At 43.0% G+C, this 24,667-nt stretch overlaps 1 protein-coding gene, 1 long non-coding RNA gene and 1 other non-coding gene across 7 annotated transcripts in view; 1 reads left to right on the top strand and 2 right to left on the bottom strand.

Moving 5' to 3' along the window:
* The window catches only part of LOC147997900 (uncharacterized), a 28,242-nt gene extending 27,516 nt beyond the window's left edge, over window positions 1-726 (bottom strand). Inside the window, exon 1 of one of the 2 annotated variants that reach the window (XR_015647513.1) lies at window positions 85-726. This is a non-coding gene — a long non-coding RNA (uncharacterized LOC147997900). The remainder of the gene's footprint in view (window positions 1-84) is intronic. The other variant, XR_015647512.1, reaches the window with a different exon arrangement.
* Window positions 1-11,550, top strand: part of LOC147997902 (disks large homolog 5-like) — a 31,204-nt gene extending 19,654 nt beyond the window's left edge. For 2 of the 4 annotated variants that reach the window (XM_087601503.1, XM_087601504.1), the window contains 5 exons: window positions 8,047-8,206; window positions 9,390-9,533; window positions 10,168-10,334; window positions 11,051-11,156; window positions 11,280-11,550. In XM_087601503.1, the coding sequence (XP_087457629.1) occupies window positions 8,196-8,206; window positions 9,390-9,533; window positions 10,168-10,334; window positions 11,051-11,115 (387 nt within the window). In that variant the 5' untranslated portion in view covers window positions 8,047-8,195 and the 3' untranslated portion in view covers window positions 11,116-11,156; window positions 11,280-11,550. Of the gene's footprint in view, window positions 1-6,856; window positions 7,014-8,046; window positions 8,253-9,389; window positions 9,534-10,167; window positions 10,335-11,050; window positions 11,157-11,279 lie in introns of those variants that run through there. The other 2 variants (XM_087601502.1, XM_087601501.1) reach the window with 2 other exon arrangements.
* A 10,027-nt stretch (window positions 11,551-21,577) lies between these two features.
* On the bottom strand, window positions 21,578-21,684 carry LOC147997904 (U6 spliceosomal RNA). The gene has a single exon (XR_015647520.1). It is a non-coding gene; the product is annotated as a U6 spliceosomal RNA (small nuclear RNA).
* Between the last annotated feature and the right edge of the window lie 2,983 nt (window positions 21,685-24,667).

Consider the following 24,667-nt stretch of genomic DNA (forward strand, 5'->3'; position numbering starts at 1 on the left):
CTCAACTCCTGGTAGTGTCCCCAATCTATTCTGAAAAAGATGATGGGCTCTAAAGAACCATTGGGTGAAATACTACCTACTTACCTCTACTGCTGCCAGAAAGCTGTCCAGACTGTGCAGAAGTTGATCATGGGGAACTCTGTGTCCCAGTTTTTGGAAAAAAAAAATAGGATAGTCCTTCAAGTGACCTGCTTCAAAGGATTGTTGTCAGAGCTCCTGGCCCAGTGAGTTGAAGGTGGATGCCACAGTGAATATTTGCTGACTGACTCCCAGGGTAGCCAACCATTTCTGTTATTTCTTAGGTTTGGAAGCTGTTTGCTCTGAATTTCCTTTTATTCAGGCAACATTTCTCCTCCTCAGATCTTGGATGGGGTTGAAGATTAGATAGTTTAGTCTTAACCTTTTCTTGTTATGAGAATCAGAAAAACAAACTTGTTCACCATCGTGCAGAAATGTGACAGCCAGGAACCTGGACAGGAACAGGGTGGACATGGGAGGCTCAGAAAGCAGGGCTCTATGGACAGTCCACAGCAGTATCCAAACTCCTGTGATAACCGCTCTGGCACCATAAGTCCTGAGAGAGGATGGGGATGCCAGGAGAGTGTGCGTGGTCTGCCCACTGCCTGGGACTTTTAAAAGCTTGTACCACCCCCGAGCACATAGAAGAGCTTGAGCAGAAAGAGGCCGATGCCCAGAAGCCTCTGCTGTGGTAGGAGGCAGTTATGGCGGTTGGAGGTGGGGGTAGAGGTGGAGGAGGGATGGGAGAAGACCGAGGAGTTTCCCCAAAAGACAAGAACAGACACCATCCTTACTACTCCAGAACCCACGCCAATCCCACCCCACCCCTAAAATGCCCAGTCCACTGCCAAACCTCCCCATGCCAAGCATTCACAGCTTCATCCCCACTGTGCTTATTTCTTATTTTTTTAACTTCTTATTTATTCTCTGTGAACCTCACATCCTGCAGCTCAACTCCATTCATCTGCCCTCCCCTCAGGTCTGCACTCCACCTTTGCATCCTGCTCTAAATCAGAGCAAAAATAATCTTCGTGTGGAAGCTGAATAAAGAAAAAGAAAAAGAAAATTTGTACGCAAAAAATGTGTCAAATTTTAAGGATGAAAGACATAAACGCTTAAATTGTTTGGAATTAATGAAAGTACATTTGGTCTCAGAAGACTTATTATGGTTAATAAATGCAAGTTATGATAGATAAGGGATACAAAGCTTAAAAAGTGATAGAAAATGATTTAGGTACAAAAATTTAGACTAATATAATTTAGATAACAAAGTACCTTCTCCAATTTTGCAAAATACGAATGGACAGAATATTGTGACAGTAATTCTTACCTGATGCATCTCATAAGTTTTCTTATTTTATCTAGCTTATTAATGTTAAATTAAAGGTATTTCTTGGAGTAAAAGCGGAAATGCTGAGGTGACCTCCCTTTGTACTAAGGTGTGTCAACTTTCAATTGTTAGTTCTGTACTGGCAGTGAGCTAAGTGCTGGCAGGATTTCTCTTGTCATTTCTATGTCCCATCATCAGCTTTGCTATTTTGTGGATGTTTGTCCTTCTCACCAGCTCAACACAAGCTAAGAGATGTATCAGGTGTTGTCTCACTGCTGACTGGATGTAATAAAGATCTGATGGCCAAGAGCTGCGTCAGGAAGTATGTGGGCAGAACTTCCGGGCATAGAGAGGGACATAGGCAGAGGCAAGCTGAAGCAGGAGATTCAGAATAGACATGGGCAGGAAGAGATATGGAACAGACCACGGCAGAGGGGTAAAGAGCTAAGCAGCAGGTGGGTCTCAATGGTAGAAGAATGGGGTTAAATTTTAGAGAAGATGAGGGACTGCCCAGTGAAAGGCCTAAGATTCAAACTATGTTCGAATTCTCCATGTCCCATTCACACCTCAGGCAACTCTGTGAAAATAGTACACAATACAGTATTAACATGGCTTTGAGTCTGTGGTTTGGTTACTTTTGGTCACTGTTCCTCAAGACTGCAGGAGAAGGAACAACACACAGGGCAAACACATGAAAACCATGTGCAGCTTAGAGTGGAAAAGATCACTAAGAAGTTTAATGTCACAGCAAAGTCATGTGCTGAAGAGGAGGGTGACATAGTTAAGGAGATGAATGTTATTAACAATAAGCCTCCTGCCTCTGTACTGTAGAGATGTGGAAGGTGTCCTCAAGGCAAGACTCTTACCAATTAAAGTTCCAACTTGGAAAAGGGAGCTCAATAGATTTCGTGCTCCTACAAAGCAAGTGCATAGGGAAGCTGCTGCAGTTGTCATCCAAGCAGGCAGCTGACAGGTCAGTGCACCTCATGTGGCACGGAATTTGGAGGAAAAAAGATTTTAAGATTCAGGATGACATGAACAGGACCAGGCGACTCTCGCATTTATGTTTTTATTATTTGAGGCTTGAATTAGAATGATACTCATAGTCTCATTTTTTTAGTTTTCTTTCATTATTTTATCTACATTTCCAATTTATCTCCCACTCCATGTTCCTCTACATGAGTCTCTCTTCTGTCCCCCACGCCCTCTCCCTATGAGATTTCTCCTCCACCCACCAATTCACTCCTGCCTCAGAGGCCTAAGTTCCAATATCATGGTCCATGACGCTTCCTCAGAAACAAGGTTCTCCCGTCCCAGTGATCCCAGATAAGCTAGTCCTCTGCTACATATCTACCTGGAGCCATGGGCACACCCTGATTCTTTTATTAGTTACCTTAGTTAAGGTGTCTCTTCACAGCAATAGAGCAGTGACTGACAGGCTTAAATTCACTTTGCATCCCAATTTTTGTCCTTTCTCTATTTACTTCTCTCCCACAGTTCCTCCCCAATGTCCTCACACCATCTCCTCTGAGAGAGTAGAGGAATATCCCTCAGAGTGTGCCTCCACCAAGACACATCAAGTTTTTGTAGGGCTGGTGCACCTTCTCCCACTGAGGCCAGGGAAGACACCTGAGTTAGGGTATCAGATTTCACAGACAGGCAAACCTTTGGGGATAGCCTCGGCTCCAGTTACTTACAACAGGGTATGTAATACTGTATTAAACTTAGTAAGGTTTATTTACCTTCACCTAGCAACTCATCCTGAGGAACAGTGCTCTGGCCTGATGCTTTTATTTTCAGCCCTATCTTCCTCTTTCTTCTGTGCTTACCACTGTAACACAGGAGAAGCTTCTAATATTAATGTTGCCAGATCTTTCCGGTGTTGGGGGATAATTCTATTCTGAGTTGTATATGGATGTAATATCTTCTTTACGTATGATGAATATATACTTCAGGAAAGGACTGCTTCCTTGTTTCTATTAAGATCTAATATGACGAAAGGATTCTGATTAATATTCCAGAATCGTAGGCCACCAGGTTGGTATGTCATCACTCACTGAAGTGAGGTGAATTTTATAACACCTTTTGGCCACCCACTTTCAATGTCATTATGTGGTATTGCCTTAGGCTCTTTTCTACATTCCCCTGCCTTTGGCTGAGTATATGTTTGAGGTCTCTCTGTGACTGTGCAAAGAAGTAAGAGCTAGGGCTGGGCCACAAAATAAGAAAGTACTTGTTCATCCAAAAACAAAAACAAAAAACAAACAAACAACCAAAAAAAGCTCTAGGGTAAAATATCGGTGCTAGTGCTGAATTGAACTGCCAGAGGTAATTTTTTTTAAAGCAAATAACACTATCTTGGGGCTGATAATATGAATCAAATATCCTGCAACATAAGTTTGCAATGTTGCCTGCATTTTATAAATCAAGTCTGACCACCGTTTTGGTTCTTTCCAATCATGTCTGAGTGCATCATCACGGGAACCCCAAAGAAAATCAGAAATGGGTCCTTGAAGCTGATGCACAGGGCCAGTATAGACCTGAATATTACAGAGGACACCTTGATTCTTAACACAAGGGATCATTTCTCCATCCCTCTTGTCACATAATTTATGACAAGATGTCACCTTTCCTAACCTTAGCTTCTTTTCCTAAGTGCTGCTGAAGGGAAGATTTGGTGTCAAGAGGTCTGGACTCAGACCACAGGAACACTGAATTCATTTAAATAGGTGTAGTTTATTGAATGCACACACCAATACAGTTCAACCAGAGCAACAGCTCACAACTGTGTACTGGACATTGCTAGGCCCAGCTCATTGCAAAATCCACATGGGCTAAAGCACAAGTGCTGGAAATGCTGCTGTCTATGGGCCCTGACTCGGGTCATTTTACACATAATTGTTCCTATTTTCCTTGAATCTAATGGGTCCTATGTGAAGCTCATAGTTGGGGAACTTGTTAAGATTAACAAACCTCGTAACATACAGAATATAACAGGGTATGTGACCTGCACCACACAGTTCAATGTCAGGTTTTTTTGTTTTTTGTTAGTTTGTTTGTTGGCATCCATGATGTAGAGGCGTATTACAGAACAATAGGAAAGAGCTGGCTGCTGTGTAACAAATTTGCTGCTATTAAGGTAGGTATGGGGGCAAGACCTCAGTAACAGCCCTTAAGATGGGAAGGAGATGATGTGTTTGATATCTGAAAGGAGCTGCCTCAGCTGTGTTTTTCTGCCTGCTCAGTGCCCATTCACCATCACTCTGTCCCTGAAGAGGACCTCAAGGTCTGCCCCCTGCTGCCTGTGAGCCAGGACTAGGCACAGAAAGGCAAGGCCACAGCACTGGTTTCCAATTCCTCAGTAATGCTGGATTTCCAATAATGTACTTGTATACACAAATACAGTGTGGTAAGTTACAATATATACTAATCATTTCTTACATAGGGCAACAGTTGATTGACTACAACTAATTCTATTTTAAAAAAAGAAAAGAAACCTGGCTCTTGTGGAAATATACAAAGAAATATCTACGATGTTGGGCAATGAATTCTGCCATGGACTGAACTCAGAAAAGAGGGGTTGTGAGAAAGATGCATGGTCAAATAGCCCACCAGGTTCACATTGTGTCAACTTGATTTAATCTAATGACAAAGAAGTGGAGTATCTCTGATGGCTTCCTTCTAATCCCTTGAAAGGATCCCTAGGGATTGGCCTCAGTACATCACACTTCTTGATGGGGCAACAACACTCAAGGAAGCTTGAGATTGTCATAGGCACAGTATTATGCTACATATACAGAGTAGATAATACTACGATGTTCAGATGATGATATCCATTTGTATGCACTCTTAAGGTGAACCTAAGGAAAGAGAGATCAAGGTCCTTAGAATGGAAAGATCAGTCCCAGTTTTTTTTTTCTACCATTCCAAACTGAACGACTGGTAGGGAGAGAATGGTAGATAATCGAGAATTGGTGGATGATGCTTTGAATGCCGGTGGGTTTCTGTGCTAGTTTTAGACATGGTCTCAAGTATCCCATGTTGCCCTCTCCCTGGCTGGCCAGGTTCACTTTGAGCTCAGATAAACCTCCTTCCACTTTCCAATAGATAGGCTTACAAGAGTGGCTTCCAAGGACTGTGAGGACAGCATTAGCCTTTGACAGTTGAGGTGTGCAACCCACAACTATAGTTTTAGCCACGTTTTCCCATGTCTACCAGCTATTTCAGAGTGTTGCTGTTCTATGCCTGACAATCGGGGACACAGAAAAATAACCTGATAGAGAGCAAGGACATGGTGATCACATCCTTACCTCTTCTGTACGTTCTGGATGAGGTTTGTTAAAATTCCAATATTGCAAAAAGCTTTATATAGGGCCCATCACATCAAGGGTCACTATGTACTGTTCTATCTAAAATGTCTAATCAGAACTGATTACCATATAACACTTCCTGCAGTCCTCATATGAGAAACTTGGGATTTTGTTTTGACTTTTTCTTTTCTCTGTCTCTCTTATTTTTTGGTATATAAGTTGAGAGAAAGATAGTTAGGGCCATGAATTTGCCCCCAAAATTTGAACTATGGATGTGATCAATCAGTGTTAGTGGGTGCATTCTGTAAAGTATTCATTTTTCACTATGATAGATGCTTTTGTGTTTGGTGTGGTGGCCATTTCCCAGTGTACAGGTGCTGGGACCTTGCTCTATCCACTTAATGATGTTTATAGCCTCATTTTAGACCTTTCTGTGCACCCCCTATATCTCTTGACTATTTTATTTTTCTGATAGAAGCTCATGGTATATCTTACTCAGGCCTGTGAGCAGTGCTCCTTTGGCGACATTGGTGCAGAGAGGAGAACCCCACCACCAGCATGAGGTTCCCTTCACTGCTGGCTCCAATATTGCATTTTCCTCTGCCAACTGGTCTCCACACTTTTCCTAGCACCATAAAGAATTCAACTCTTTCTCCTAAGGAATTTTCTGGCAATTGTCGATTGCTAAGCACATGACTTCATGAGTGTTCCCCTAATACACACGCATGTTGTAACCTACCATGCAGACTATTTCTTGATGTGATATAAAGCACCTGTACAGAATGAGACAGGAGAACTTTTGACTGCATATTCAAGCTGGTGTGAAATCTCAGGAAGTTTTAATGGCTAACATTGGTGAATGAGGACAATTTGAGTTAGTGAGACATTTTGGGGCAAGATATGGAAGGAAACAGTCATTTAGATGCATAGGAATTACTAAGGTTTTTTTATAATCAAGCCTTGAGGAAAATTTGGCTTTGGAAGCAGGAGATGCTCAGTGGCTCTGCCCCAGGAAATTCTCCTGGAAAGGGCACCTCAGCTTATGCTCAGTACAGGGAGAACATTAGCAGGGAGGGAAAGTCTGCTCCCCATGACATCAGCTGTCCCTTCTTGGACATTCTATTGTCTCCTAGAGAGTTCTGGCATCCTCTGTGATGTCACCAGTGTTGTAGTGACAACCAGTGCCCTAGTTTCTCTCAGTCTGAATCTGGCGGTTACACCCTAAGACATGTTTTCCCGTCTTCGCAAGCGTTTTGGGAGGGGGAACGTCGATTGTGGACAGACTAGAGTGAAGGAATCTGGCCTTTCGTCTCAAAGTAATGATGGACAGAGACAGCACTTCTGGGGAATGTTTAGTAAGTTCTGGGCAGTATATTTGGAGCTCCCTGTCAGGGGGGCTGCAGACTTAGGCTGACCTTTCTAGCAATGGGCCACAGCAACTGGAGCATCTGAAAAGGAATTGAATTTCCATGAACATCACAATTCCTGAAAGTCAGGATTTCAGAACTTTAGTTTCCCCAACCCCACAGGGAGTATATGGTAAGGCCAATGCTATTATACTGTGAATTTCTGGCCTTTACTTTTACAGTGCATTTGTTAGGTTACATTGATATAATAACACGATCAGGAGTCATGGAGGGTCCACCTTTTCTGAGTTTAGACAGGGCAGCAATGTATTTCACTATCATTGCTTCTTTAAATACAGTGGACACCTGACAGTAAGAACAGGGAGAGATTGTGCTCCAGGCAATAACCTTATGTTCTTAGACCTTCTCTGATTTCTTCTAACTGGCAGGGTCATCATTAGCTTTATATATTAGAGGTTGTGTGTTACACACATGTTTCTAAAATACCAAAACTGTTTGGAACATGTGGACCAAGATTCAGCCTGTAACCTATTGGAACTTCTGGGGCATTTGTTATTTCATATAGGGGAATTGATAAGTCTGTTGAACATGACCTCCCTGGAAATGTGTTTTAAATCCAAAGTTGTTAGCCTAGAGTATCAGGGTAGGACATCTGAGTGTCTCCAATCACTCAAGTTTTGTGAATGGTGAATTTATCATCTGAGTTCTGAAACCACAGGGGTGAGGGTCCTGAAACCAAGCTGTACCCTGGTCAGTTGATGTTAATCCTGGAGAAGCCATCTCCATGGTACATGTAAGCACGTGATGTCCGGCATAGGGCACACCTGGCTGCTTACATCTCTTGGTCTCTATAGAGTAGTGGGAGAACTGAGATCCACTGAGGAGGCCTCTTAAGCATAGACCAATCGCCTAGCAGTGACACTGGGTTCCAGGCTTGTTCTCCTGTTTAGGCCTCACTGAGGTCTATGTACACTCTATGAATTCTCCCCATGCAGGTTCACTTGTGTTCTTCTACCTACAGACGCTGGGAGAGAAACATCATCCCCTGGCACTGCCCTAAGCGAGAAGCAGGCCAAGAAGGAAAAGGAGAGGCTGATTAAAGAGCTGCAGCTCATTACCGAGGAGAGAAATGACCTGAGAGATCGCCTGAGGTTTCTGACAGAGAGATCCATGAAGAACATGTATGAATCGCTCCAAATGCTCTTGTTTCATTCCTGGGTCTGCAAGGTCACCTTCATCTTATCCTATTAAGGTTTTGGGTTCTAGAAAGCTGTGCCTCCCTAACCACCCTGTGCTAAACCTCACCTCCCATATAGAGGAGATTCAGAACCTGACCCTTCCTGAGGAGAGAGATGGACAGTGGACTCGTCTGCTTCCATTTATTGAAAAGCAGAATTTGTGGTCTGAATGAAGAATTCAGGGATAAAGTCAGGGAGAATGAGTTCCCAGTGTGCATTTGCAAAGCCCTTGACATCAGGTGGCTTTGCAAGATTGTAATTGCAGTGAGTTTATGGTGAGTCTCTGTACGTGCTAGGCAGGGGACTGAGTGCTGGAAGATACAGGCAGCAGCCTGAGGGGCCTGGTCCCAAACTGTTCATCTCAATGCTTGAATAGAAGTTGTCAGGCTCAGGCCTGTTTGTTATTGTCTGTGTGTCTGTGGGAGCCCCTCGGACACAGCAATGGTGCATGCATTTCTCCTGGTTCTCACAGTGCTCTCTGTTTCCATATTTGCTTTTCTCTTTCTCTAACTCTGTTTACATTTCTCTTTTTTTGTGGGTGTGTCTCAGTCTGTGAGTCTGTGTGTGCATACATCCAAATGCATATGCACAACTGTTATATGTTTATATTTCACTCCACACTTGGAATATAGGAGTCTATTTCTTAGCCTGAGTATTTACCTGTAACACATTCATGGTGAAGTGAATGCTTTGTTCTGGGAGCCCCACTGTCAACAGCACAGTTCTTTGCCTACGTGGCCACAATTGTCTGTTTATTTGTATTCCTTGTGCAGATTATAATTTTGTGTTGATATATGGTCTGTTATCGGGACAGGAGAAAAGAAATCACCGGTTTCTGGCTGTGTTGGGTGGGGGAGCATGGAGAGGTGTGGCCTAGGCTCTTGATAGCTCAACTGGCTTGACTGCAGATTTCCTCTTGATTGAACAAAGGGAGCCAGGGAAGCCTCCATCTGGATGCTGAGATTCTGGTGTCCTGGACACAGAAAAACACGTTTCTGAAGCTGAAGAAGATCCAATATGTACAATTCAGAAGGTGTCCTTCCAGGACTGGGGTAGTACAGGACCCACCCTGAGCTCATATATTCCTAAATGCTGATGTTCATTGGATTCTATCATTTGGGTCCAGGCCACACTTCAGGCCAAATCCATATTATGAAGACCTGGAGAGAATGGAGGAGGCGGTCATGTCAATTCTGCACAACTTAGAGATGGAGAACACTGTGATCCATGAGAACAGCCATAAGCTGAAGAAGGAGATTACCTTCTCTAGGTAAGTCCTGGTCAGAAAGGCTATCACCTGTGAAATGGCCATTTCTGACTTTCTTTGTTCTGGACTGGACGGTCTTCAGCTATGATTCTATCTCTTGTGCTGTTTACACATCAGTGTGCCAGGGTCATTAGGACTCAGCTTTCAGTTCCATAAAAGACTGTTCCTCATCCCAGGATTGTCTAGGCATCTGCAGAAGGCTCTAGATAGAACAGCACTGATTGAAGTCAGCAGAAGATTATTAGGCTGACCTGGACCTCTCGTGTCATGCCAGGTTTTACAAAACTCAGTGCATGGACCACATGGTTAGCATGACCTTCCCTTGGTTCTACTGACCTCTTTTGCGGGTGTTTGCCAACTACTAATTGATGTTGCCCTCATGCATTGGGCTTTCATGGATAGATGAAGATCCATGTTCTTTTTGAGAGATGTGGACTCTAATTGGTGCTCCGGCCAAACAAACAATTTATTCTTCCCCGAATTAACTCTTTGTGTTTTGTGCAGGAGCATTATATGTATCAAGATGTATTTTATTAAGTCTTCATGGGTACCTGGGACCTGGTAGACTTAGTGGGACTTGGGAATAGGAATGGGAGAAAGGGGCAGCATGATCTTACTATGCAGACTGTATTTCCAGAAACCTGCTCAGCCAGCTCCTGATGGAAAACACATGTAGGAAGAAGTTGGTCCCACTGAAGCAGGAGAGCAAGGAGAGACATCTTGAGTGTGCACTGAACCAGAAATATTTGGTTGACTTCAGCAAGAAAGATAAAGACCAGCAACGTCCAGACCCAGCATCATCTGGTAGGGACGAGTAGCTGTGTTAGCTTAACAATATCTGATAAAATTTGCCAATTTGATACATCTGTGCTTTTTCCTACCACCTTACTAATTTACACTCACAACCAGCCAACCACCTCATGTATGGAATTGTTCATTGCTCTGCCTATGCACAAGTATTCTGGGAAGCCAACCACTTTTCAGAAACTGAATTATTTTGCAAGTATATTTTGCTGCTCTTTTTGAAGCTGCATTATAGAAATGGTGACAGATCAATAACATATCACATTATTGCACATGCACGTGATAGATTGGATGCTATGTAGAGTTTTGAACATGTTCTTGGTTCTTGACAAATGACAAGTGGTCATGTGACTTCTTGTGTAGGAAGCACCTTTCTGGGATAAGAACTAAGTGCAAATGTCAAATTAGTACTTGTCATTGGCTTTAACCTTGGTGACATATGGACATCTCCTTTCTTCCTGCAACCCAATGCGGTCCCTTCCATTGCCCTGTTCTTGGTTTGCACTGGTATAAGTCTGGGTCCCATATTGTCAGCCCACATTACTGTGAGGCTTGCTGGAGATTTTGCCCTGCCCACAGAGTTAGCAACAATGATATCAGTTAAAAGGTCCATGTTAATTGTCCAATAGAACTGAGGTGGTAGAAGGCAGCATTCTGACAGCTGGCTTGCGTTTCACCACCAAATCAGTGTCTGAAAAACTGCCTTCCTCTCCCAGGTCTCAGAAAGTGCAAGAGAGATGGAATTGGACACACGCCAGTAAGAGAGCTTCCTGAGGAATAAGTTGCTTTCTCAGGAGTCCCTGATGACAAACATCGTGAACGGTAACAACATTTTTTGGATGAGTATTCTTCCTCAGAGTTAATTTGTCATTTCTTAGAGACACTAAATTTATATAACACTAAGCCAGCCTTACTGATTGAGGTCTTACTCACTTTCTTCTTCAGAAAACAGCACTTGAGAAACAACTTGGGGGACCACCTTTCATTATGTGTGCTAGAGGAGAAACAGCAATACATCTGTGCTTCTAAATGTTCGTTAAGAATATGCTTTTAGAAATATTTTTGTTATGATTTTAATTGAAGTTTTCTTTTTGTTGTTTCATATTTATATGTTCTTGTTACTATTTTTACTTTCAAACATTTTTAAATATTTTTATTCATTTTAATCCTGTTTTGTTGTAAAAATGTATTTGTTATGAATAAAAATTGAATTCTATCTCTTGACTCTTAAGACCATCATTCTTACTCAAGGGTTCTGTCCCTTCCTGTGGACCTAGAACTGACAGCTACAGATGGATCTCTGCATGTTCCATGGAGCCTGAGCTAATAAGAGAATTCAAAGTCACCAAGGGATACCCAGTGTGATAGTGTCTTTTGTGTGGAGAATGTGGCTGTGTCTTGGACACACACATTGTGATGTAATCAATGACACACTTTACCCAATTGTTAGGGTCCATGTGGTTCCTCTGAGAGAGCAGCAGTTTCTTTACCCTGTGAGTCATCACCACAGCTCCTGCAGGTGGCTTTTGTTATTCCACATGAGGTGCTGTATTAGGTGGACAGGATCACCTCCAATTAAATAGAGAGATCTCAGGAGATGTGTGTTCACAGGGAACTTACTGAGCTGTGCATGCTCAACGTGTTAGGTTGTCAGGCATCCCTACAGGGCTCTGGTGTCCCCACTGCTCAGTGTGGGTCAGGATCATCCTCCAGCATCACTTAGTTTCCTTATTAGAGCAGATCTTTCACCTGTTATCTATGATGACCACATGTATTCTGCACATCTGATAAAATACAGAACTGAAACTAGCTTCATGTAGGCCAGCTTGGCATAATCAGTTTTTTGATTGTTAACAAGAAAATTATTTTAATCTGAGCCATTTAGGGAGGATCCTCCAGAGCATCCATAGTGAATGTAGCCTGCAGCTATGAACACAGGTTTCTTTTGGAGAGGAGGCCTGTGCAAGCCCAGAACCTAGGTGGGACAGTTCAAGCTACCCTTTTTCCATGGCCAATCTGGGATCGTATTGGGAATGTATTTTTTCCAGGTGATTGATTTCCAATATGGAATTGAACTAACTTACTGAGAGTGGAGGTGACTCAGAGAGTTAAAGTACACAAGGACCAATCCAGAATGTCCACAAAAGCTTGCTGTCACCCCAGGGCTTTTAAAAGCTCAGCAGCTAGAGAAGAAATGTAGTATTTGGTTATTCTCATGCTTGGGTCTAGTCATTCATTATAAGCTGACCATGACACAAAAAGAGTCATCTGTGTCACAATAGAAGCTAGTTGTAACTAGATTCACACCACACTATCACATTACTACCGTATTTGAGGTTCTCCATTACTATCTAAGACCCTGGAAGAGGCCTGGGTCTTGCTACACAAACTCATGATTTATGTCTTCATGACACTGTGTGCTTTGTTCTGTTAATGCTACCATTGGCATACAATACCTTGGATACTTTGTGCTGACATCTGTGACATGAGACAATAGTTCATGTCATCCTAACCTGAATAAACTGTCCTTAGAGTACAGTGTAGTGGGAGGGGCCTTCTTTTCCTGTGAGATAGCAAAACATTACCACTCTTCAGTCAAGTCTGTCAGCCATTGTCCAGTGCTTGTCTTGAGATGTCCACCTTTTCAGCTGAGAGTCTTCATCCAGGCTGCTCTGTAATTCTGTAGAAGATTAATAGGGTTCCAGCCCTAGGATTTAATTCAGTGTGACTGCACTTGCCGAACATGCTCAAAGCCCTGTGTTCCTCCCTAGCCCTCTGTGCTTTAGAGAAAGAAAATAAAGAACCACATTGCACTTGAAGTTTCTCCTCCAACAAAAGGAGAGCCTGCACAGGGCCTTTAAATAACTCTAAGCCCCAGCTTTCCCACAGCTCCCTCCATCAATTCCATTATTGGTGTGTTTTCATTACTTCTCACTTTCTTCTGTATGTGCAAAGAATGTGCACCATGTCAGTAAAGTGTGTGTGTGTGTGTGTGTGTGTGTGTGTGTGTGTGTGTGTGTGTAGTCCCTAATGAAAACTGTCGAGGTGCATGCAGACTCATGCTACTGCTGTCCCATGGCACCTTGCAGGGAACACTGAATTGGTGGGCTACTTTAATACAGCCTAAACCAGGCTATGCATGGTTTTCAGTAAGATTTGACATCATTACCACTACAGAGAGCAGAAACAGCTCAGAAGTTACATGTTGCTGTTAACAAGATGAGGCCAAACCTCATCCCATAGAATGTCAGGTACGATTTGATGGCAGGAAATTAATTCAGGGCTCAAATCAAATCAGTCAATTACAAATAAAGTGAAAAATACAAAGAGTCAAGAGAATCAAGTACTGTGTGTTGGGTTTTTTGTTTGTTTTATTTTTTTTTTTGTTTCTTTTTTTGTATTTTTGTTGAGAAGATCAACCAGAGAGGCAACCCCTTCCTCAAACAAACTGCACACCAGAGACAATACCTAAATTGACACAATTAGAAATGAAAGGGGGATCTAACAATAGACAATGAACAAATTCAACAACCATTAGGTCTTACCTCAGAGGCCTTTACTCCAGAAAACTGAAAATCTATTTGATATTGGTATTTTCTAGACAGATAACAATTACCAACATAAACACAGATCTGGGAAGGTACATGGATAATTCTCAGAAGAAAATAGATACAGTCAGTATAGTTTGCCCCTCCAAAAATTAAAAAGCGAAATCTCAGGCCATATGGCTTTAATGCAGAATCCTATCAGACTTTTAATGAAGACCTAAGAACAGTAGTGCTTCAATTATTCCACTATATTGAAAGAGAAGGAACAATGTCAAACTCCTTCTCTGAGGCCATAATCAACCTGGTGTCTAAACCAGACAAGGAGCTCCCTACAGAGAGTGTAAGCCAGCCAGGGTGCCAGGGTGAGTGCTCATGGTGGGAGAGACTAGGAGAGGTGCTGTGGCCTTGGTGTGTACAGGCTTAGGGCTGGGGCAGGGTGCCTGGTGAGTGTCTGTGGCCACTTGAGCTGGGTCCCAGTGGGTGCCCAGGGAGGTCACAGGCCAGTTGTGCATCTTCTACCTGTCTGCGGGGCTTCTGGCCCAGCCAAGCACAGCCTTCATCCTGGACATCCACAAGGACAATGAAATCAGGAAATGGGGGGATCCCCTGAGACTCTCTGGCTTCTTTCGCCCTCCACTTGCAGTTGCAGCCAGAGGAAAAGCAGCTGTGAGTTCCCCAACTCTTCCCTACCACTCAGGTCTCCATGCTTTCCCACTCCAGAGAGAAGGAGGGCAGGGCGAGCTCTGCTGCTGCCTGTTCCATGCACCCAAAGCCTATCTTGTGGCTGGAGGTCACTGCTTGCCCCTGACCCTGCCCCTGACCATGAACTTGCCCCTCCCCCTACTCCTGACCCTGCCTCTGCCCTAGGCACCTAGGGGAAGTGAGGAGAGCCTAAGGGACAGACTCCAGGCCAGGACCCCCAGAGACTTGTGTCTTCCTTTTCCTAGAAGTGTTATCCTCAATTCTCCACACTGGGTTTCTTTGCAGGAAACTGGCAGGTGCAGGGCTTTGCTGAGCCTGGGATAGTGGTGGGACTTATGATTGAGGGAAGTCTTTCAGGGAGATGGAGGCCTTTCTCAAACTCTCTGAAATCAGGTACCTTCCCTGATTTGAGCGCCCTCGGGAAGTTGGGAAGCCACTTTTCCCTGTCCTGTGTGACTTTCCCTGCATAGTGAGCTCTCCTGCAGGAGATACTTTCACATGCTTCTTTAAAAGCACCTGTTCCTCAGATCTAGCTCAGCTGTGAAAACAGGCTTCTTCAAGTCAGGGTGAGAGCAGCCCCTCCCAGCTCAGAGCTACAACTCCATAGGATCCTCCAGTCACAATGCTGGGTGGGTCCCATGGAGGAGTTAGAGCAAAGTGCCCCTTCTGAGAGTTGACTTCTGAGAAGAACAGACCTGAGAGAACAAAGTGCATCCCAGGGGAGAAAAGAGGCCTGAATGATTTTAAATTGGAGAAAAACCCCATATCCACCATCTAACAACCTTAGGGTTTGTGCATGTGTGGACTTCAGAACCTTAAGGTCAGATTTTCTGATAACAGCTGCTAGGTGAAGCTGAAGTCTACTGTGGGTGGGATTGTCCCAGGCAGGGAGGGGATCTGACTCTGCAGGCCTGGCCAGCTTCTTCATTCTCCTGAAACTAAGTGTTGGTCAGCTGTAAATCTGAAGTGAGAGTTGGTTTTTGTCAACTCAAATGGATGACATTTCAAGTCTCACACATTATGGGAGAGAGACACATATACCCACGGGTGATTTGAACTTACTTCTGTAGAAGTGACTGGGAGCCAACAGAGGGAAAACATTCTCACCTTTAGGATTCTGTCTGTATCAGAGACTACAGGGACTGGCTTCCTGGACAGACATGGCCAAGCAGACACACCGTGTAATGGGGAAAAACTGAGGTAAGAAATGTCCTGGGGACAGTGATTTCAGATTGTGCCTTTACCCAGGAATCTCTGTTGCCATTAAGGCAAGCGGCCTTGGGCCTGCTAACTTGTCACTATGTCAGGGTGTCTCTGCTCTTACACCTGCATCAGGACCGTCTTAGATGAAGGCTTCTCTTTAAAAAAAAATGTATATAATGCAATGTTTCTCAAACTCTGGGCTACGACCACTCACAAAGAATGTATATCAGATACCTTGCACATTATGACTTATAAGAGTAGCAATATTAGTTATGAAGTAGTACTGAAATAATTTTATGGTGGGAGTCATCACAGCATGAAGCACTGTATTACAGGTGTGCAGCACTAGGAGTGTTGAGAAGCACGGCCATAGAATCTGACAGATGGGAGCAGACCAGAAAATATTCCTCCATTCACATAACAATTAAAACCCTAAATGCTCAGATCAAGAAAGAATATTAAAAGGGGTAAGGTATAAATATGCAGTAACAAATGAATTCAGACCTATCTGAATTACACCAGAATTCTCTCTTTTTTTTTTTTTTTTTTTTTTTTTTTTTTTTATTAACTTGAGTATTTCTTATATACATTTCGAGTGTTATTCCCTTTCCCGGTTTCCGGGCAAACATCCTCCTCCCTCCTCCCCTTCTTTATGGGTGTTCCCCTCCCCATCTTCCTCCCCTTGCCGCCCTCCCCCCAACAATCTAGTTCACTGGGGGTTCAGTCTTAGCAGGACCCAGGGCTACCCCTTCCACTGGTGCTCTTACTAGGATATTCATTGCTACCTATGAAGTCAGAGTCCAGGGTCAGTCCATGTATACTCTTTAGGTAGTGGCTTAGTCCCTGGAAGCTCTGGTTGCTTGGCATTCTTGTTCATAAGGGGTCTCGAGCCCCTTCAAGCTCTTCCAGTTCTTTCTCTGATTCCTTCAACGGGGGTCCTATTCTCAATTCAGTGGTTGCTGCTGGCATCCGCCTCTGTGTTTGCTGTATTCTGGCTGTGTCTCTCGGGAAAGATCTACATCCCGCTCCTGTCGGCCTGCACTTCTTTGCTTCATCCATCTTGTCTAATTGGATGGCTGTATATGTATGGGCCACATGTGGGGCAGGCTCTGAATGGGTGTTCCTTCTGTCTCTGTTTTAATCTTTGCCTCTCTATTCCCTGCCAAGGGTATTCTTTTTCCTCATTTAAAGAAGGAGTGAAGCATTCACATTTTGATCATCCGTCTTGAGTTTCATTTGTTCTAGGCATCTAGGGTAATTCAAGCATTTGGGCTAATAGCCACTTATCAATGAGTGCATACCATGTATGTCTTTCTGTGATTGGGTTAGCTTACTCAGGATGATATTTTCCAGTTCCAACCATTTGCCTACGAATTTCATAAAGCCGTTGTTTTTGATAGCTGAGTAATATTCCATTGTGTAGATGTACCACATTTTCTGTATCCATTCCTCTGTTGAAGGGCATCTGGGTTCTTTCCAGCTTCTGGCTATTATAAATAAGGCTGCGATGAACATAGTGGAGCACGTGTCTTTTTTATATGTTGGGGCGTCTTTTGGGTGTATGCCCAAGAGAGGTATAGCTGGATCCTCAGGTAGTTCAATGTCCAATTTTCTGAGAAACCTCCAACTGATTTCCAGAATGGTTGTACCAGTCTGCCTCCCACCAACAATGGAGGAGTGTTCCTCTTTCTCTGCATCCTCGCCAGCATCTGCTGTCACCTGAGTTTTTGATCTTACCCATTCTCACTGGTGTGAGGTGAAATCTCAGGGTTGTTTTGATTTGCATTTCCCTTATGACTAAAGATGTTGAACATTTCTTTAGGTTTTTCTCAGCCATTCAGTATTCCTCAGCTGTGAATTCTTTGTTTACCTCTGAACCCCATTTTTTAATAGGGTTATTTGTCTCCCTGCGGTCTAACTTCTTGAGTTCTTTGTATATTTTGGATATAAGGCCTCTATCTGTTGTAGGATTGGTAAAGATCTTTTCCCAATCTGTTGGTTGCCGTTTTGTCCTAACCACAGTGTCCTTTGTCTTACAGAAGCTTTGCAGTTTTATGAGATCCCATTTATTGATTATTGATCTTAGAGCATAAGCCATTGGTGTTTTGTTCAGGAAATTTTTTCCAGTGCCCATGTGTTCCAGGTGCTTCCCTAGTTTTTCTTCTATTAGTTTCAGTGTATCTGGTTTGATGTGGAGGTCCTTGATCCACTTGGACTTAAGCTTTGTACAGGGTGATAAGCATGGATCGATCTGCATTCTTCTACATGTTGACCTCCAGTTGAACCACCACCATTTGCTAAAAATGCTATCTTTTTTCCATTTGATGGTTTTGGCTCCTTTGTCAAAAATCAAAGTGCCCATAAGTGTGTGGTTCATTTCTGGGTCTTCAATTCTGTTCCATTGTTCTATCTGTCTGTCTCTGTACCAATACCATGCAGTTTTTATCACTATTGCTCTGTAATACTGCTTGAGTTCAGGGATAGTGATTCCCCCTGAAGTCCTTTTATTGTTGAGGATAGCTTTAGCTATCCTGGGTTTTTTGTTATTCCACATGAATTTGCAAATTGTTCTGTCTAACTCTTTGAAGAATTGGATTGGTATTTTGATGGGGATTGCATTGAATCTGTAGATCGCTTTTGGTAAAATGGCCATTTTTCCTATATTAATCCTGCCAATCCATGTGCATGGGAGATCTTTCCATCTTCTGAGGATTTCTTCAATTTCTTTCTTCAGAGTCTTGAAGTTCTTATTGTACAAATCTTTTACTTGCTTGGTTAAAGTCACACCGAGGTACTTTATATTATTTTGGTCTATTATGAAGGGTGTCGTTTCCCTAATTTCTTTCTCGGCTTGTTTCTCTTTTGTGTAGAGGAAGGCTACTGATTTATTTGAGTTAATTTTATACCCAGCCACTTTGCTGAAGTTGTTTATCAGCTTTAGTAGTTCTCTGGTGGAACTTTTGGGATTACATAAATATACTATCATATCATCTGCAAATAGTGATATTTTGACTTCTTCTTTTCCGATCCGTATCCCCTTGACCTCCTTTTGTTGTCTGATTGCTCTGGCTAAAACTTCAAGAACTATATTGAATAAGTAGGGAGAGAGTGGGCAGCCTTGTCTAGTCCCTGATTTTAGTGGGATTGCTTCAAGTTTCTCTCCATTTAGTTTAATGTTAACAACTGGTTTGCTGTATATGGCTTTTACTATGTTTAGGTATGGGCCTTGAATTCCTATTCTTTCCAGGACTTTTATCATGAAGGGGTGTTGAATTTTGTCAAATGCTTTCTCAGCATCTAATGAAATGATCATGTGGTTTTGTTCTTTCAGTTTTTTTATATAATGGATCATGTTGATGGTTTTCCGTATATTAAACCATCCCTGCATGCCTGGGATGAAGCCTACTTGATCATGGTGGATGATTGTTTTGATGTGCTCTTGGATTCAGTTTGCCAGAATTTTATTGAGTATTTTTGCGTCGATATTCATAAGGGAAATTGGTCTGAAGTTCTCTTTCTTTGTTGTGTCTTTGTGTGGTTTAGGTATAAGAGTAATTGTGGCTTCGTAGAAGGTATTCGGAAGTGATCCATCTGTTTCAATTTTGTGGAATAGTTTGGATAATATTGGTATGAGGTCTTCTATGAAGGTTTGATAGAATTCTGCACTAAACCCGTCTGGACCTGGGATCTTTTTGGTTGGGAGAACTTTAATGACTGCTTCTATTTCCTTAGGAGTTATGGGGTTGTTTAACTGGTTTATCTGTTCCTGATTTAACTTCGGTACCTGGTATCTGTCTAGGAAATTGTCCATTTCCTGTAGATTTTCAAGTTTTGTTGAATATAGGTTTTTATAGTAAGATCTGATGATTTTTTGAATTTCCTCTGAATCTGTTGTTATGTCTCCCTTTTCATTTCTGATTTTGTTAATTTGGATGCATTCTCTGTGTCCTCTCATTAGTCTGGCTAAGGGTTTATCTATCTTTTTGATTTTCTCAAAGAACCAACTTTTGGTTCTGTTGATTCTTTCTATGGTCCTTTTTTTTTCTACTTGGCTGATTTCTGCTCTGAGTTTGATTATTTCCTGCCTTCTACTCCTCCTGGGTGTATTTGCTTCTTTTTGTTCTAGAGCTTTTAGGTGTGCTGTCAAGCTGCTGACATATGCTCTTTCCTGTTTCTTTCTGCAGGCACCCAGCGCTATGAGTTTTCCTCTTAGCACAGCTTTCATATTTCCCATAAGTTTGGGTATGTTGTACCTTCATTTACACTAAATTTTAAAAAAGTTTTTAATTTCTTTCTTTATTTCTTCCTTGACCAGGTTATCATTGAGTAGAGCATTGTTCAATTTCCACGTATATGTGGGCATTCTTCCTTGATTGTTATTGAAGAACAGTTTTAGGCCGTGGTGGTCCGATAGCACGCATGGGATTATTTCTATCTTTCTGTACCTGTTGAGGCCCGTTTTTTGACCAATTATATGGTCAATTTTGGAGAAAGTACCATGAGGAGCTGAGAAGAAGGTATATCCTTTTGCTTTAGGATAGAATGTTCTATAAATATCCGTTAAGTCCATTTGGCTCATGACTTCTCTTAGTCTGTCTACATCTCTGTTTAATTTCTGTTTCCATGATCTGTCCATTGATGAGAGTGGGGTGTTGAAATCTCCCACTATTATTGTGTGAGGTGCAATGTGTGTTTTGAGCTTTAGTAAGGTTTGTTTTACATATGTAGGTGCCCTTGTATTTGGGGCATAGATATTTAGGATTGAGAGTTCATCTTGGTGGATTTTTCCTTTGATGAATATGAAGTGTCCTTCCTTATATTTTTTGATGACTTTTAATTGAAAATTGATTTTATTTGATATTAGAATGGCTACTCCAGCTTGCTTCTTCTGACCATTTGCTTGGAAAATTGTTTTCCAGCCTTTCACTCTGAGGTAATGTCTGTCTTTGTCTCTGAGGTGTGTTTCCTGTAGGCAGCAGAATGCAGGGTCCTCGTTGCGTATCCAGTTTGTTAATCTATGTCTTTTTATTGGGGAGTTGAGGCCATTGATGTTGAGAGATATTAAGGAATAGTGATTATTGCTTCCCGTTATATTCATATTTGGATGTGAGGTTATGTTTGTGTGCTTTCATTCTCTTTGTTTGTTGCCAAGACAATTAGTTTCTTGCTTATTCTAGGGTATAGCTTGCCTCCTTATGTTGGGCTTTACCATTTATTATCCTTTGTAGTGCTGGATTTGTAGAAAGATATTGTGTAAATTCGGTTTTGTCATGGAATATCTTGGTTTCTACATCTATGTTAATTGAGAGTTTTGCAGGATACAGTAACCTGGGCTGGCATTTGTGTTCTCTTAGGGTCTGTATGACATCAGTCCAGGATCTTCTGGCCTTCATAGTTTCTGGCGAGAAGTCTGGTGTGATTCTCATAGGTCTGCCTTTATATGTTACTTGACCTTTTTCCCTTACTGCTTTTAATATTCTTTCTTTATTTTGTGCATTTGGTGTTTTGACTATTATGTGACGGGAGGTGTTTCTTTTCTGGTCCAATCTATTTGGAGTTCTGTAGGCTTCTTGTATCCCTATGGGTGTCTCTTTTTTTAGGTTAGGGAAGTTTTCTTCTATGATTTTGTTGAAGATATTTACTGGTCCTTTGAGCTGGGAGTCTTCACTCTCTTCTATACCTATTATCCTTAGGTTTGATCTTCTCATTGAGTCCTGGATTTCCTGTATGTTTTGGACCAGTAGCTTTTTCCGCTTTACATTATCTTTGACAGTTGAGTCAATTATTTCTAAAAATATGGAACGCTTCACGAATTTGCGTGTCATCCTTGCGCAGGGGCCATGCTAATCTTCTCTGTATCGTTCCAATTTTATTATATGTGCTGCCGAAGCGAGCACCAGGATAGACATTCTTTATCAGCAGGTCTCAGGGTAGAACTGGATATGTGACCCTGTTCTACAGCACTGTCCAGAGTGGTAAATGCAGCTTCTGAAGAGGAATGCAGGCCTGGCCTCTAGACCTCCACCTTCCAGGCCTGTCTGGAGAGCCTGATGCCCTGGCAAAAGAGACTCCTTCTCTCCAGAGGAGCACTGCAGTCAAATGACATATCAGTGATGAAAACTATCAGTCCCCAAAGGCATGCCACTGAGCAGAGATAGCCTCAGTCATGCACCTCTACCCATCCCCAGTTCCTCGTGTCAATAACTCAACCCTTTCATGAACTAGATGGCAATACTTGAGGCAGGATGATCAGTAGTTTACTGGCCAATCTGGGCTCTATGAGACGCTCTCCCTGAAATCAGAGCCAGCAGGAAATTCAGTATGAAAGATCGTTGTAGCCAAGCTCAACAACCCGGTTCAGAGCCTGGGACCCCACACGGTAGGATAAAGTGACTCCCATGCTTTTTCCTCTACCTTCAACACTCATGCTTTGGAATGCACACCCCTACAATGAGATCAATACACATGGAATAAAAATTAAACAGAAAAATTAATGAAGACAATGCAGACAATGTTTTAAAGGATCCTGGGAGTCCTCACTCTGCACTTCCCTTTCCTTTGCCTTGGGAACATCACCTGCACCAGAGGCTGAGACTTCCTGAAAGAGAGAGAGGAGAGATGCACTCTTCATTCCGCTGGAGCTGTGCAAAGACCAGAGCCACCTGTCTTTTCCTGATAGTGGGAGCTGGGCCCAAGTGTGGGCTGCTCCTACTAGAGGAACCACAAGAAGAGGACCACCTTCCTCAAACCTTCCTGGAAGTCAGAGTACGGGCTATGGACTTCCCTCAATCCTCAGAGGACTCTCTTTCAGCGATGGCTCAGAGCCTCTTAGGACAGAGAGGGACCAGAGCTTCCCCCCAAAGCAAGATTCCGGTCTTATCTGACAGGTATGAGGGCTTAGGGATGGGACAGTGGATGTGACAAGTTTACATGTAGCACAGGGGCTAGGTTAATAAAGAAATCAAAGAGGAAAGAAACCTGGAAGATTCCTCATCTGTTCTTTTTTGCTCTATTCGTAGGGATGAGGTGGCAGTGTGGGGTAGAGGACTAGGACACAGCACAGCCTTCTCTGCTCATGGTGAACTTTCTAGGCTGCCTGGTCACTGTGACCAGCATCTTTTCAACTGTGCCATTCTACTACCAAGGCTGACACAACTGGTGCACCATGTAGCAATAGGACTGTACTGACTTAGGCACATTTGGAATCACACAATGATCATGTGTCACAGATGGGTTTCTTTTTTTAGAAAAGGATTAAAACAAAAACTATTTATTTTGTCCATATGAGTGAGTACACTGTCCCTGTTTTCAGACACAACAGTAGAGGGTAGAAGATGAGATTAGAAATGGTTATATGACACAGTGTGGTTGCTGGGAATTGAACTCAGATCCTCTGGAAGAGCAGTCAGTGGTCTTAACCACTGAGCCATCCCTCCAGCCCCAGTATATTGTATTTTCAATGTTGTTTGTTTTATATCTTTACTCACGTATGTCTGTATGGCGTTCTGTGAGTACAGGTACTCATGTGCTTGTGTAAAGGTCAGGGACAACCTGAGCACAGATCCTCACCTTCTACCTCTCGTCCATGGCTGTGTATGCTAGGCTAGCCCTTCCCTCTAATCCTAGAGACTGTCCACTTTAGGCTCCTATCTCCCTGTGGGAAGGGCTGGATGACAGACTCTACTGCATCCAGGTTTATGTGGCTTCTAGGGACCTAAACTGTTGTTGGGCTTGTTCAGATGAAAATAAACACCATTTCACAGCCCTGGCTGGGCCAGGCAGCGCACGGGTCTTTGCTGCTCTTGCAGAAGACTTGAGTTCAGTCTCCAGCACCCGGGTCAGGTGGCTCACAACCACCTGAGACTCCAGGTCCAGGGACTTCCAAGCTCTTCTGGATAAACCTACATGGCAAAAGCAGGGCTGGGAGCTGGAGGCTTCTGGTGTTGGCTTCTCCATGCAGTAGGGGGCAAATCATGGGCATGTGAGGTAACATGGAACCCTGTAATTCTACAAAGTCCAGAAGCTCCTGATTTCCCTCATGGTGCCCTAGAGCCTGTCCACCACACATGGAGGCTTCAGGAACATGGCCTTTTCCTGACCTGTGTGGACTCTGCATCCTCACTCTCTACCCCCTGCTTTTCGGGGTTGGAAGTCTCAGGTGTAGGAGGCGCCTACCATAGGCCTCTTCTCTCAGCATTTCAGCATTTTACCCACTTGACCTTCACCAAGCATCCTTTGCTCTACACAGTTACCTCAGCCTGTGACCCTCATCCTCCAGACTCTTGTGAAGCAAACACCCATGGGTGTGCAGCTCTCATAGTTAGCCAGGCTAAAGGGTAAGGCAGCAAATCCTTCATGAACTCTACAGCTCCTGAGGCCTAGGAAAATGTCTATACCGGGGCTAAATTCATGCTGCCCTGTAAGACTACATTTTTCCTTTAAACAGAAGGATGTGTGGTGGTGGTGGCACAGGCCTTTGATCCTAACACTTGGGAGGCAGAGGCAGACAGATTTCTGAATTCAAGGCAGCTTCCTCTACTGAGCTAATTCCAGGTCAGCTACACAAAAAACAACACTGTCTCCAAGAGTAAAACAAAAAGAGAAAGAGAGAAAGAAAGAAAGAAGGAAAGAAAGAAAGAAAGAAAGAAAGAAGTGAAAGAAAGAAAGGAAGGAAGGATTCATGTTTTGTATACAATGAGATGCCTGCCTGTCTATACCTGAACCACCATGTTAACTATAACTCTTGTCACATCTGTATTAATTCAAATACTGAAGGCCAAATGGTTAAATCTTAATGACTATACAATTGGGGGGTGGTGCTGAAGAGATGGTTGGTTTAGTGGCTAAGAGCATAAGACCAAGGTTCAGTTCCCAGTGTCC

This window comes from Rattus norvegicus, unplaced genomic scaffold, assembly GCF_021556685.1.
Source record: "Rattus norvegicus strain SHRSP/BbbUtx unplaced genomic scaffold, alternate assembly SHRSP_T2T haplotype2-0000026, whole genome shotgun sequence".
Lineage (NCBI taxonomy): Eukaryota > Metazoa > Chordata > Mammalia > Rodentia > Muridae > Rattus > Rattus norvegicus.